Source organism: Sapajus apella, unplaced genomic scaffold, assembly GCF_009761245.1.
Source record: "Sapajus apella isolate SASKATOON/1434 unplaced genomic scaffold, GSC_monkey_1.0 scaffold180, whole genome shotgun sequence".
In the NCBI taxonomy this organism is placed as follows: Eukaryota; Metazoa; Chordata; class Mammalia; order Primates; family Cebidae; genus Sapajus; species Sapajus apella.
In genome coordinates this window covers 679,609-694,125 of record NW_022437120.1, presented here as the reverse complement: position 1 = coordinate 694,125, position 14,517 = coordinate 679,609, and the positions used below count along the sequence as shown (strand labels likewise).

Here is a 14,517-nt window from a genome sequence, read left to right as displayed (position 1 = left end):
CTCAGCCTTCCAAGTAGCCAGGACTACAGGTGCACACCACCATGCTCAGCTAATTTTTTTTTTTCAATTTTTAATAGAGATGAGGTCTCTCTTTGTTGCCCAGGCTGGTCTCAAACTCCTGAGCTCAAAGTCCTCCTGCCTCAGCCTTCCAGAGTACTGAAATTACAGTTGTGACCCACTGCATCCAGTCTTTTTTTTTTTTTTTTTTTAAGAGACAGGGTCCTGCCCTCTGTCACTCTAGCTGGAGGGTACTGGCACAATCACATCTCATTGTAACCTCAAACTCCTGGTTTCAAGCAATCCTCCTGCCTTGTCCTCCCTAAGTGCTGGGGTTACAGGCATGAACCACCATTCTCCACCTTCATGTTCCACTTCTAATTCTAGTTCTTTTGCTATTTCCATAACGTCTGCAGTGACTTCTCCAGTAAAGTCTTATAACCCTCAAAGCATCATGAGGTCCAGAATCAACTTCTTCCAAAATCCTGTTAATGTTGATGTTTTTACTTCCTCCCGTGAATCACAGATGTTTTTAATGGCATCTAGAAAGGTGAATTCTTTACAGAAAGGTTTTCAATTTATTTTGTCCAGAACCATGACAGGAATCGCTAGCTAAGGCAGCTATGGCCTTATGAAATATATATTTTTAAATAAAACTTGAAAATTGAAATTACTCTTTGATCCATGGCCTGCAGAATAGGTGTTGTTTTAGCAGGCACAAAAACAACATTCATCTCCTTGTACCTCTCCATCAGAGCTCTTAAGTGACCAGGTGCATTGTCAGTGAGCAGTAATGTTTTGAAAGGAATCTTTTCTTCTCAGCAGTAGGTCTCAACAGTGGACTTAAACTATTCAGTAAACTATGCTGTAAACAGACGTACTGTCATCCAGCCTTCATTTTTCCATTTATACAGCACAGACAGAGTACATATAATAACTCTTAAGGGCTCTAGGATTTTCAAAATTCCAAAGGATCACTGGCCTCAGCTTGAAGTCACCAGCTGCATTTTCCCCCTAAGAAGAGAGTTAGCCTGTCCTTTGAAACCAGGCACTAATTGCTTCTTTGTAGCTATGAAAGTTCTAGATGACATCTTTTTTCAATATAAGGCCATTTCATCTACATTGAAAGTCCGTTGTTTAGTGCAGCTGCGTTTATCAGTGGTCTTTGCTAGATCTTCTGGGTAACTCTACAGCTGATGCGTGCAGCACTTGCTGCTTCTCCTTGCACTTGGATGTTATAGAGAGATAGCTTCTTTCCTTAAACCTCATGAATCAGCCTCTGCTAGTTTCCAACTTTTCTTCTACAGCGTCCTCACTTCTCTCAGCCTTCACAGAACTTTATAGAATGGAAGAGAATGAAGGCCTTGCTCTCAATTAGGCTTTGGCTTAAGGTAATATTGCAGCTGATTTGATCTTCTATCCAGACCACTCAGACTTTCTCCATGTGAGCAGTAACGCTGTGTCACCGTATCATTTATGTGTTTGCTGGAGAAGCACTTTTAATTTGCATCAAGAACTTTGTCTTTGCATTCGGAACTTGGTTAACTGGTGCAGGAGGCCCAGGTTTTGGCCTGTCTCAGCTTTCAACATGCCTGCCTCACTAAGCTTAATCATTTCTAGCTTTTGATCTAAAATGAGCCATCCTGCTCTCCTTTCATTTGAACACTTAGAGGCCATTGCAGGGTCATTAATTGGCCTGCCTAATTTCAATCTTGTTGTGACCCAGGAAATAGAGTCTCCCTGAAAAGAGAGTCAGAGGTACAGCTGGTTAGTGGAGCAGTGAGCACACACACAGCATTTATCAATTCAGTTCACTTTCTTAGATGAACGTGGTTCGTGATGCCCCCCCCAAATTGCAGTAGTAATATCAGAGATTACTGATCACACATCACGATAACAGTGGTAGTAATAATGAAAACTTTTAAAATATTGTGAGAATTACCAAAATGAGGCAGAGACACAAAGTAAAACATGCTGTTAGAAAAAGGGTGCCAGCATACTTGCTCGACACACGATGGCTGCACACCTTCCATGTGTGGAAAATGCAGCGTCTGAAGAGCAGCGGAGGGAAGCTCTGTGAACGAGCTGTGCCTGCCACTGTTCATATCCCAGCTCTGAAGATGATGTACAAACGTGGAAGGGCACGCATGTAGAATGAGAGTGAGGATAGAGGAAACTGCCTCTTACGAAAGCTCTATGTAGTATATACGTACATGGGAAAAAAACTGACAGCAGTAACCATACCTGAAGCTCTTGTGTGAAGGTGTGTATGTGTGTTTTTTTTTTTTTTTTTTTTTTTTTTTTTTTTTTTTCTAAAATTTCCTTTATTGTTTCAACGGAAAGGGTGGAAGAAGGAGAGGGGAGAAGATGCAGTAAATTGGGTTTTGGTGTTTTCTTTCATTCTCTTTAGAATAACGGGGTCCCAGACACTCATGAGTCACATGATGCAGTGATGTATTTACCACTGACCTTCTGGATTGACAGTTTTGTGTTTGCTTTTTTCCTGTTGTCGCGTGAAAGTGTGGTCTACATCTTGTTTTCCAGATCCATTACAGTTTATGAAGGTGTTCTTATAGTCAGCTGATGGTGGAAAGGTAGAGTCAAAGTCAGAAAACTCATTTGAATGTATGTTTATAGGTTTGGTGAGAAAAGGCTTTAACCAGCAATTAAAACAGAAAGCGTAAATGCCTTCTGTGATAAGGGCTGCTTTTTGGTTTTGTATAGGGAAAGAAAAATTCAGCTAAAAACTTCTGTGAAATTTGTTACAATTTAAAGAGGTCTGGCCATGTGAAATTTGGGATTCATTATAGTCGTATTTTTTTCCCAAGAGAAACTCTTATCTATCATATGCCTCATTTAGATTCTAAACCCTACCAGTCAGAGCAGAATGTTGCACTCAGTAAACTGAATAGACTAAAATCTTATACTCAATAAGCGTTCGTTATTAACATAGTTCATTGACTATGTCAGGCATTTTCCATTTGTCCTCCTCCCTGACTTTCCTTTCAGGGAAGGAGCATCAGTATTGATTCACGGGACAGAAGGAACTGATTCCACACTCCAGGTGACCTCCCTGGCCCAGATCATCTTGGAGCCAAGAAGCAGGACCATTCGTGGTTTTGAAGCCCTGATTGAGAGAGAGTGGCTGCAGGTGAGGAGAGCTGTTTGATTCCCAGAGGAACTGCTAACTGATGCTGTGAGCCTGGTTTGTGTGGTAGCTGACATAATATGTGAAATTTTGATTAAAATTTCTAAATTGTGTGTTTAATTTTCTGCAGGCTGCTTAATGTATCTTCTCTTCATTTCTGGATCTCTCTTTGCCTGTATTCCTTACTTGACACTTCCTTCCTTTGGCACACTCTGGTTGGCTGTGCTTTGTCACATACAGGAGAAATACAAAGAATGAAATGGAAGATAGTACGGTCTCCCAGAAGCTGGGTCTCGACAGATCAAAGACATAAGCAGTCGGGGAAGGAGGAGTGGGGCCTGTAGTTGGGGGGAAAGCACTTTAGCCTTTTCTGCCTTTTCCCATGCTCCACCCTGCCCTCATACCTAACCAGGTGAAACGTCTCTGCTTCTGAGATCAGCTTCATGCCCCTATTTTCACGAAGTCTGAAACCTTAGTTTCCTTCGCAGGTAAAACTGAATCATGTAATGTTGGATGACTACCGGAAATAAAGGTCTCACTCATAACAAGGATTAATATCCTCCAAATCAGAGATTACTTATGAATATAGTTTTACTGTGTAACCTGGTAAATAATTGTGTTTGAAAACAAATGCTTAGATATCTTGAAAGCAGACGTGTTTCTGGCAGAAAGAATTTCTGGCCCCTCTGGTTACAATTCATATTTATTATGTCCTCATGCTGTTACATACACCATGTCCACTCTGCCTGACAACTGACCTTACCTCTATTTAAATCAGACCATCCTAAGTTTATGCTTTGTATTTGGTGAAAGTCTGTTGAGCTGTATTCCTCATGAGGCATAATAGACAAATAAATGACTGACTAGTTATATGTTATTTTAATGGACATCAAAATTCTGTGAGCCACTGTAAAATTTCTAAGGCATTACCTTTGTCACATACAGTGGTAGAAGGACCCAGAGACAAAGCAGATCTGTGAAATTCCTAGCAGAGTGTATGATTTGGGTTAAGATCAGTACTTGGGTTCTTAACAGGAGTCAAATGAAGCTTTACTTTGGTCAGTAGATGGCAGACTCTTGCCGTTCTTTTTGGAAGAAGAGGGTAATTAAAGATAACTTTATCTCCAGTAGAAAAGTGTTCATAAACATCTTTCAATGCAATAACTTTCCATATGTAATTAGAGATTTACTATCAGAGCTGATGTTATAAGGTTGATCAGAGTTCCAAATCTGTCTCTACTTAGAGGAGGCTTGTGTATAACACAATCTACAGTGTTCGACAGAAGGTGATGATTCTTCTTTGTTTGTACTGAAGCTTATGTTCTTTGACTTTACTTCAAATTCTGCAGACCTAGAAAGATTTATTTTGTAAGTTTATTATGACAAGTTCATTATTCTTCCGTAGGATATTCTAAGGGCAATTGCAGTTCCTATGGTCACGCTTTAGCTGCAGAGCCTCATTAGAGATTTGGAAGTGTCTTTTTCCTTAGTTGTTGAAATTGTCTATTTTATACCAAGAAATCATTAATCTGTACAACAGCTACCCTAATAACTGGGATTGTCACTGTGATTGTGTGTAGTAGTGTCGCTACTGTGATTGTGTGTGGTGTCGTCGGTAGAATGCGCTGCCATGTGATCTCACCAGGATTTGACTGTCACGCCTCCATCTTCCCCCTAGGCTGGTCACCCGTTCCAGCAGCGCTGTGCACAGTCAGCCTACTGTAACACCAAGCAGAAGTGGGAGGCTCCTGTATTTCTTCTCTTCTTGGACTGCGTGTGGCAGATCCTTCGTCAGTTTCCCTGTTCTTTTGAATTTAATGAGAATTTCCTCATCATGCTCTTTGAGCATGCTTATGCCTCACAATTTGGAACATTTCTGGGCAACAGCGAGAGTGAAAGGTGAGTACACTGCTCACAGGGGGACCTTTCCGATTCTGCTGTTTTGGCTACTTCCTAAAGGAGACCACGACTTGGCTCTCTATTAAAATTATTTATAAGAAGGTGGAGGCTACAGTTAATTATAAGTTAAATGACCTGAAGTATATTCTTATTATGAGACAATTTCATGGTAGGTGAGAGTATGTCCTAGACTTTCCTGTTACATTAAAATTAGTCCATACATGAATTAAATGGGGCAACCATCTTAAATGTTAATTTCTTTACATAGGATCATAGTATCTTACACATGGAAGAAGTCTTAATTTACAATTCAGCTCTTCCCTCTAATTTTATTAAGAAAGTAAGATCCAGAGAAGTTAAATGACTTTTCCCAGGACATACAGCCAGTTGGTCATCAAAAGTATGGCCTGGAGCAGCGGCCCCCAGCCATTTTGGCACCAGGGACCAGTTTCGTGGATGACAGCTTTTCCATGGATTGGGTTGGTGGGGGACTGGTGATGGTTTGGGGATCTGATCCAGCTCAGATCATCAGGCATTAGATTCTCATAAGGAGAATTCTCATAATTCTCTCTTAGATTCTCATAAAAGTGCACCCTGGATTCCTCGCATGTGCAGTTCACAGTAGGGTTTGTGTTCCTGCGAGAATTAACGCGGCTGCTGATCTGACAGGATGTGGTGATGCTCGCTCACTTGCTGCTCACCTCCTGCTTTGTGGCTGGTTCCTAACAGGCACAGACCCTTACTGGTCCATGGCGTGGGGTTTGGGGATCCCTTGCTTAGATTACAGGTCTTCCTCCTCCTGCTCTAGACTTTGTTACACCTAGAAACTGTCCTCAGGCCCAGAGTGACAAGCTCACCTCACAGCCAGGCACCGTCAAGTGTATGGGTTCATTTAGAAGATTTGCATCAGAATGATCTTTCAGGGAGCTTGCCCTGTAGTCTCTGTGGGTACAATCATCAGGCTTCCTTGTCTCATGGCTAGCAGCCACTGTTTTCTAGAGCATGTGCTGTTTAGCCCTGGACTGTACTCTGGCAGGGAGGGACAGGCGGAGGGATTGGCAATTTCTATAGCCAAGGAAGTTTGGCGAACGTGGCATAATATCTTACCGTCTTAGAGGGTCACAAACACATAGTCATCAAAAGCTTTAAGACACCCTTCAGTAAAGCAGTGTCTATAACTTTAATTCAACATTTAAGAAATGTGTCTGACTATGAATTTCTTTTTTGGTGTTAATATCTTCAGGACTAGCTTTCAAGAAAGGGATCACAAATAGATTCCCATTCTGCTTCCTAGTTGGTAGAGGCTGCAAGTAATGCTGATTGAGGAGGATTCTGAAGTGGTGTCAGGCTCAGCCAGAACAAGTTCAGTGGTTGGCTGGCCATGGGCAGGGGCACAGGGCTGGAGGCAGTGGGTGTGGTAATATCCTGTCCTTGCCATCCCTGGCTCCTGGGAACATGGCATGGACATGCTTCCCCAGCAGTTAAAGCCCAGTGCCACATAGGCTCTGTGATTATGTGGATGATTTTTACTGCTAGAGTAAAAGGAATACACTAACTAAGTCACATGTAGCTCATGAATAATCAGGTGGTTTCAGAGACCAAAGTGATTTTATAATAAAATTTCAGCTTAAACGGATTCTTATGAGAATTGAATGTACTGTCTTTTAGGGTGATGTAAGGTGACTTTCTTTCAATCTTTGTTAAAATGTATTTTTTTCTAAAACATGTCAGTCGAGTGTCTTTCTCTAACAGTTTATTACTTGATAAAGAGTGTTACAGAGTTTTAGAATTATTATGAAGCCTGCTCATTGTATGTGGATATAGATTAAATATGTTTTTATATCAAGAGTCACATTGATTTTTCTTCTGTGACAATCTGTATTTTATGTACATGTAATTTATTTTCCCTAAAAGCTAAGTCTCTAAAAAATTTTAAGTTTGTTTGAGATTTGACTCAACCTCCATTTTTAATATTAATATGGGCATAAGAAGGATACAGTGGACTTCGGGGACTTGAGGGGAAGAGGGGAGGGGGACGAGGGATAAAAGACTACAAATTAGGATGCAGCGTATACTGCTCAGGTGATGGGTGCAGCAAAATCTCACAAATCACCACTAAAGAACTTATGTAACCAAATACCACCTGTTCCCCAATAAATAACTTATGGAGAAATTAAAATTTAAAAAATTTTAAAAAATTAGAATGTGACTGGGCGAGGTGGCACATGCCTGTAATCCCAGCGCTTTGAGAGGCCGAGGCGGGTGGATCATGAAGTCGAGAGATTGAGACCATTCTGGCCAACGTGGTAAAACCCCGTGTCTACTAAAAATACAAAAATTAGCTGGGCGTGGTGGCGTGCACCTGTAAACCCAGCTACTTGGGAGGCCAAGGCAGAATCGCTTGAACCTGCGAGGCGGAGGTTGCAGTGAGCTGAGATGGCATCACTGCACTCCAGCCTGGTGACAGATGAAGACTCTGTCTCAAAACGAACAGACAAACAATTAGAATGGAGTCATCAAACAATGTAAATAAGGCCCTGCGGGTCTTTCCAGGCATTCATATTTGTAAGCTACCCTGGTTGTTTCCTTACAGCAAGCCCTTTCTTACAGAAACCGTAAATAGGACACAAATGTAAAAAAAAATGTGTATAATTTTTGTGTTTATATTGTAGGCTTCTCAGAAGCAAACAAAAGGATTAGAAAGTTTTTTTACACTTAGCTATTTTAAATTAAAATACAATCCCAAATCCAACAAAGGACTTTTGTATAGTAACGTTCTCTGGGTTAAGATTTAACGCCAAATGTGATGTGACCAGATTCTGTTTTTATCATCCTGCCAGCTTCTTGGAAGCCTGTAAAATACTCTTTGGTTTGTTGCTGTTAAGTTCTAATGCCGATTAAGCTTTTTGACAAACCTGTTTATTTTTCAACATTTTGTTTCTCTACTGAAAGTCTTGTGTTTCTGTCTTCTTTCATATTGAGAAGAAATTGTCCTATTAAGAGGAGCATTCATTAGTGGTTGTTGTAAATTAATTACTTTAACAACAGTGTTCTTTCTTGATCAGATGTAAGTTGAAGCTACAGCAGAAGACAATGTCTTTGTGGTCCTGGGTCAATCAGCCCAGTGAGCTGAGTAAATACACCAATCCCCTCTTTGAAGCCAACAACCTCGTCATCTGGCCTTCAGTTGCTCCGCAGAGTCTTCCGCTGTGGGAAGGTAAACCACGCATCCTTTGCAAACTTCTTAATGGTTAGGTGTGCACCCAGCTGCCTGTGAGTTTGTGCTGTTGGTGACATATGAAGATGGTGAGCTGGACCATATGAAGATGTCTCAGTGGTCCTCTGACCCATGTGAATTGTCATTCTCAATCTGGGCACGGTTCTCTCTTTCAAATCAGTTATATAGCCACACTTTATTTTTCTGTTCCCATTGAGAAATTAACACTGTTTCTTTACATTGCTGTTTATGTTGGATATTTTTTCTAGATAAGAAAGTATATTATTCTTTGCCTAAGAGAGTTGGTAGGTAGTTGGGACATGAATAAATTGTAAGCTCCTCAGGGAGGGTTTCTATCCCTTTATTAAGCAGTCATTAGCACAGGTTCTTGTATTAAATGCTATTAAAGAGTTACATGGCTGGGATTCCAGGAGGTTTGTATAAATGGACACAAAATACCATCAGTGCAGTAATGCAGATATTTCATGGTTCTTATGGGACAGTAATCTATGCTTAATGTTTAAATCTATTCTAAAGTAGGTTTCTTATATACACTGATTTTTCCAACTACTAAAGCTTATCCCTTTAAGTATTGAAGCTTGTTAATAAAAAAAAATAACCAAAATCTGGCCACGTGTGGTGGCTCATGCCTGTAATCCCAGCACTTTGGGAGGCTGAGGTGGGTGGATCACCTGAGATCAGGAGTTTAAGACCAGCCTGGCCAACATGGTGAAACCCCAACTCTAATAAAAATACAAAAATTGGCCAGGTGTGGTGGTGCAGGCCTGTAGTTCCAGCTACTCAGGAGGCTGAGGCAAGAAAATCACTTGAATCCAGGAGGTGGAAGTTGCAGTGAGCAGAGATTGTGCCACTGCACTCCAGCCTGGGCGACACAGCAAGACTTTCTCAAAACAAAAATAACCAGAATCTATCTAAACTATATAGTTGTTCATTAAACAAAGACTATAAAATACCATTTAACTTTTTAAAGTTATTTTGAAGATAGTAAGCACATATTTATTGATGTTTATGTTAAACAGCATAACGTATGCATCTAAGAATGGTAACTTTTTGGTAAATTAGACTGAATTACCGTTAATGCCAGTTGTTATGCCGTGTTCTATTATGTTACACTCTCAAAGGCAATTCATGTGTAGAAAACTATTTGCCCTTTGTGGAAACAGGTCTCACGTTGCTTTGCCTTCCCAGTCTGAGACAGTTTCTGTCTCTTCTCTGGATGTCAGCTGTCACGTCTAGTTCCTCTTGGCTTATCTGCCATTAGTGGCTTCCTTCCACCTCAGTTCATGCTTCTAATCTTATCTGTTGAGGCGTCCCCTAGTTATCGTTGTGGGGAAATGGCCTTAGATGGTCTTGAGGTTCTGAGCGTGAGCTTTAGTGCTTTGATTTTGTGAAGCGACAGTGTCTGCTCAGAACTTCTCTTTGCTTGCTTTCGTGATTGTTGTCACAGTCACAGTGTAGGGCACATGAGCTCTTAAATGAGAGGTTACAGGTGTACTTCCTGTTCAAGACTTCTGGGACAATGTACCTAAAAGCGACTGTCATGTTTAATAACTGATGAGAGTAGCTGTTTGGGAGAGAAGCCACGTTGGCAGCTGGGTGGCCTGACGGATTTCACTGCTTTGTACAAATCTCCTTGGGAGCTTAGAGACAGATGATGGGATGCAATCCTTGTTGTTCTGTGGATGAATTCCCGCCACACCGGAGTTTCAGTGTGGGTTTCATGCTCCTCAGCCTAGAACTGGGAGAAGCTCTCTATTAGGTAAAATCCTACGGTAGGCATACGTATTGAATGAGACTGCTCTTCGGCCTTAAAATGTCTCTCTGCTGTTTACATTTACATCACAGCTAACCATTAATATTTAGTAGTTCCTGGATTGAAGAATAATAGGTTCATATAATAGAAAAATCAACATGGGTGGGTCAGGCTTTAGGCTGTGGTTCTGCTCCCCCTTTCTGATAGAGCCTGACATTCGGACCTGCGTAGAAGGGCTCATTAGTACCCGTGGCAGTTTGGTTTGTAGAAAGTATTTTAATGCATCATAAAACCTTCATGCACTGGCCATCTGCTGACACGATATGGCCTGGCAAGTTTTCATGCCTCCTTACTCAAGTATCTTAAGGCCTTATTTTGGTATGATACAGTTAACAAAGGGCTACGGAGTGGAAAAAATATTTCCTTCTAGTTCATAATAAAAGGATAATTATTACTATTTGGGAAAGAAGCGGTTGGCTGCAGTATTGAAAGATTGCCTCTCAAGTAACTGAGAGAGAGCCTGTGAGCACATGTGCTACAGCTTAGGCTTTCAAATAACAACTTGTGTGCTTCCGCCTTGCCTGTAGCTGTCACTTCTCTGGTGAAAATGGTTTCACACATTTAAGAGATCTTACATGTCCGAGTAAAATTCTATAATTATAAAAATAAATGATTTGTATTGGGAAATCGGAAAGTTTATGACATTGTAAATGATATATCAACTTGTTTTCCTGAATATATCATAGAATGGTATTTGGATCTACTTGATAATTTTGTGGGATATTTCTGAAGAATCAATGAGCATGTACATACAACTAGTGACTTTTCAGATATTGTGTTCAATTGCGTTATTTTCAGTACCTCAAGATTCCTGTATATTTTAGAATATAATAAGACACAGATGTGAGTTGTGGAAACAAGACAAAATGATGTATTTGGGAGGCCGAGGTGGGCAGATCACGAGGTCAGGAGTTTGAGACCAGCCTGATCAATATGGTGAAAACCTGTCTCTACTAAAAATGTAAAAAATTAGTCGTGTGTGATGGTACGTGTCTGTAATCCCAGCTGTTTGGAAGGCTGAGGCAGGAGAATTGCTTGAACCCAGGAGGTAGCGGTTGCAGTGAGCCGAGATTGTGCTATTGCACTCCAGCCTGGGCTACGAGCAAGACTCCATCTCAAAAAAAAAAAGGATGTATAATACATAAATTATATCATCCACAAATATAATTTTAATCCATTGTATATACCTTTCTTCCTTCTGTTTTCCATTCCTGGATTCAATAGGTATTTTCCTACGTTGGAATAGATCCTCTAAGTATTTGGATGAAGCATATGAAGAAATGGTTAACATCATTGAATATAATAAGGAATTACAAGCAAAAGTCAATATCCTTAGAAGGCAGTTGGCAGAACTGGAAACAGAGGATGGGATGCAAGAGAGTCCCTGAAAGGTCTCCTCACACCCTTCATAAGGACCTTCCTGGGCCTGTGTCCACCTCTCTCTCCTTGTGCCCTTCAATTCACTTTTACACGGTAGCCTTGAAGTAAAGGCTTTAGACGTGGGTCCCCTCTAATGTAATGGATTTCTCAATACTGTATGAATAATGAAACTATCATAACTCATGTTTCATGTGGCCTGTTAGGTCCTGTCACTTGGAGCAGGAAGGAGGTGCTAGTCATTTTATTTTTACGTGAAATAGATGACCTATTTAATGCCATTTGTGTTCATGCCATTTTATCCAAAGCTTTTTTCTGTGTCCACTCCCTAAACAGCATTCTAGAGCAGTCAAGGAGACGGTTAATCTCTCTAAGGACTATTTGGTGGTTTAAAAAAGGGTCAGACTTTTAAACCCTCTGAGAACAGAAATGTTTCTCAAAATGGTAGTGATTGATAAACCAAGAATTTTGTGTTTAACATCCCATTTCCAGTTTCTTTGCCACATAAAATAACCATTTTCTTTAAAATAGTTTTGGACTAACGAAGCTGAATCTCTTCTCATTCTTGTTTGTCAAGAAAGGAAAATCTGTTGTTCAAGGTAAATTATTTCTTCACGCGGAACAGGTATGGTCCTCTGATATTTACATTGAGAAGAGTTAAATTTATTTTAACATAGACACTAAATGTATGTGCAATATAGAATTAAAGTAGGAATTTGTTACTGGTTGAGAATTGTTACTGTTGAAGTGTTCTTATTTTAGGTTTTGACCATACATATACAATGTGTATCAAATGCTGGTTGTAAAATTAAACCATCATCTAGAATAGAGTTAATTTGTTATAATCAAGCTACAAATACGTTTTCTTAAACCAGAGATGATGCACTGCCCTTGTCTAAAGTTCTTATTGCACTGGTTTATATATGTATGTGTGTTTTATTGTGTGTGTTTTTTTTTAATTTGTAAGTATTCTAAGAGTTTACTAATACTAACGTTAAAATTTTCATCTTGACCTGAGCCTTTTGCAGATTTATTTTGACTCTGTTGATTTGTCCATTATGTGTTAAGCAAATATAGCTTAAGTGAAAGGAGATGTTTATAAATATGATGTAACTCTGTGTTTTAAACTTCAGGACAGATTTGAGTGTTTCAGTGTTACAGAAACCGTGATGGCTGTATCCATGTTCTGCTAGTGTATGCCTGCAACTCTAAATATTTGTGGTTCGGTATTTCACACCTACATTTCTGTTAGGTGACATTGCTCATTTTAACAAATACGACCAGTTCTAGTTTTTCTTTAAAAGGATAGCTATGAGTAATCTTTAAAACCATTTTCATACCATCTGTATATAACCATTTCCGTAAAGAACACACCACACTGAACCCTGCTTTAGAGCTGTGTATTGAGCTAAAAATGTAATTTTTAAAAAACCGACTAGTAAAATCTGTGGCTACATTGAGAGCCTTCGAAATTGGCAAATACTTTTCATCACCAGTTGTCCAAGTTTCATCTTTCTTCTGCTTCTTCAACCTTGTAGCAAAGGCTAGACAGCAGCCCATAGTCCACAGTCTCTTTGGGAAAATTTGCCTGCTGCCTTCTTTAAGCTCAGCTTATTCTTGACTTACTTTCTTTGCTGTAGTTATGAACCTTGAGGCATTAAAACTCCATGGCAAGGAGCATAAGAGGTGTTGTTATATCTCTGCATTGTGTGAAATGCCCATCTTAGTTTTGTAAAGAAAGGAAACAGCCTCACTTTTTGTGTCCCTCAAAATTGCTTGCTATATCTGTTAATACAGCTCACCCTTTTGTTTTCTCCTCTTCTTGTCTCAAGATTGTATATGAAGGAGCCCTTTTCTTCTCAGCTAACAGGCATGTAAGGAAAACCATCTAGAGACTTCTCTTTAGAAGTGACTCCCATTAGCTGGGTGTGTGCCTGTAGTCTCAGCCACTAGGGAGGCTGAGGCAGAAGGATCCCTTGATCCCAGGAGGTTGAGGCTGCAAGTGAGCTATGATCACATCAGTGCACTCCAGCCTGAGCAACAGAGCGAGACCCTGTCTCTAAAGAAAAAAGCAAAAGTGACTCCCACTGCTTATATTGATAGGTCCATAGGGCTTCTGTGGGTGGAAACTTGCAAGGGAGTTTGTGTTAGGCTTTGTCATGGAGTGATTTCTGTGCCATCAAGTTAGACCTATCTTCCTGATGAACATTTGCTGTGTGAGTCAGAGTACAATCATAGCATGGAATTCACATTTCATCTTCTCTGTCTTATTGAGACAACAATCTACAATGTTTTGGCAAGTTTGCATTTTAGTATTAATTTATAAGGAGGGGTTGTCCAAATTTCAAGTCTGTTTACAGGTTGTAAAAATAAACTTTGGTGTCAGTGCATCTTCAGAAGTGTCATTTGGTAATGCAAATATTGGAGTTTTCCCAAAGCCAAAAACTCTGTCAAAAATAAGTACATTATCAGGCCGGGTGCGGTGGTTCACGCCTATAATCCCAGCACTTTGGGAGGCCAAGGCAGTTGGATCACGAGGTCAAGAGATCAAGACCATCCTGGTCAACATGGTGAAACCCTGTCTCTACTAAAAATACAAAAATTAGCTGGGCATGGTGGCCTGCGCCTGTAGTCCCAGCTACTCGGGAGGCTGAGGCAGGAGAATTGCTTGAACCCAGGAGGCGGAGGTTGCAGTAAGCCGAGATCATGCCATTGCACTCCAGCCTGGGTAACAAGAGTGACACTCCATCTCAAAAAAATAAATAAATAAAAATAAATAAGTACATTATCAGTACAATTGGAAGAGGGTTTTTAGTAGTACTGTCCTTTCTTGGATAAGAGTAAATAACATGGATACACTCATGAGAAGACACTTGTTAAACATTGCATTTGGAGAGTTGCCTTTGATAAATGTGGTATTAAACACTTTAATGAAGAGAATGGTGGCAGAATGACTGAGCAAGCAGATTGCCCTGGAGGAGCCAGTAATAATCACATGAGAGATAACCAGATTCCTGCATATTCAGCATCTTCTCTATTCATGTG

General features: G+C 40.2%; 1 protein-coding gene across 2 annotated transcripts in view; it reads left to right on the top strand.

The window, feature by feature from the left end:
* MTMR9 (myotubularin related protein 9) overlaps nt 1–13,862 on the top strand; it is a 48,062-nt gene extending 34,200 nt beyond the window's left edge. The window contains exons 7-10 of one of the 2 annotated variants that reach the window (XM_032268384.1): nt 3,007–3,148; nt 4,824–5,044; nt 8,110–8,261; nt 11,320–13,862. In XM_032268384.1, the coding sequence (XP_032124275.1) occupies nt 3,007–3,148; nt 4,824–5,044; nt 8,110–8,261; nt 11,320–11,483 (679 nt within the window). In that variant the 3' untranslated portion in view covers nt 11,484–13,862. The remainder of the gene's footprint in view (nt 1–3,006; nt 3,149–4,823; nt 5,045–8,109; nt 8,262–11,319) is intronic. The other variant, XM_032268385.1, reaches the window with a different exon arrangement.
* The last annotated feature ends 655 nt before the right edge of the window (nt 13,863–14,517 follow it).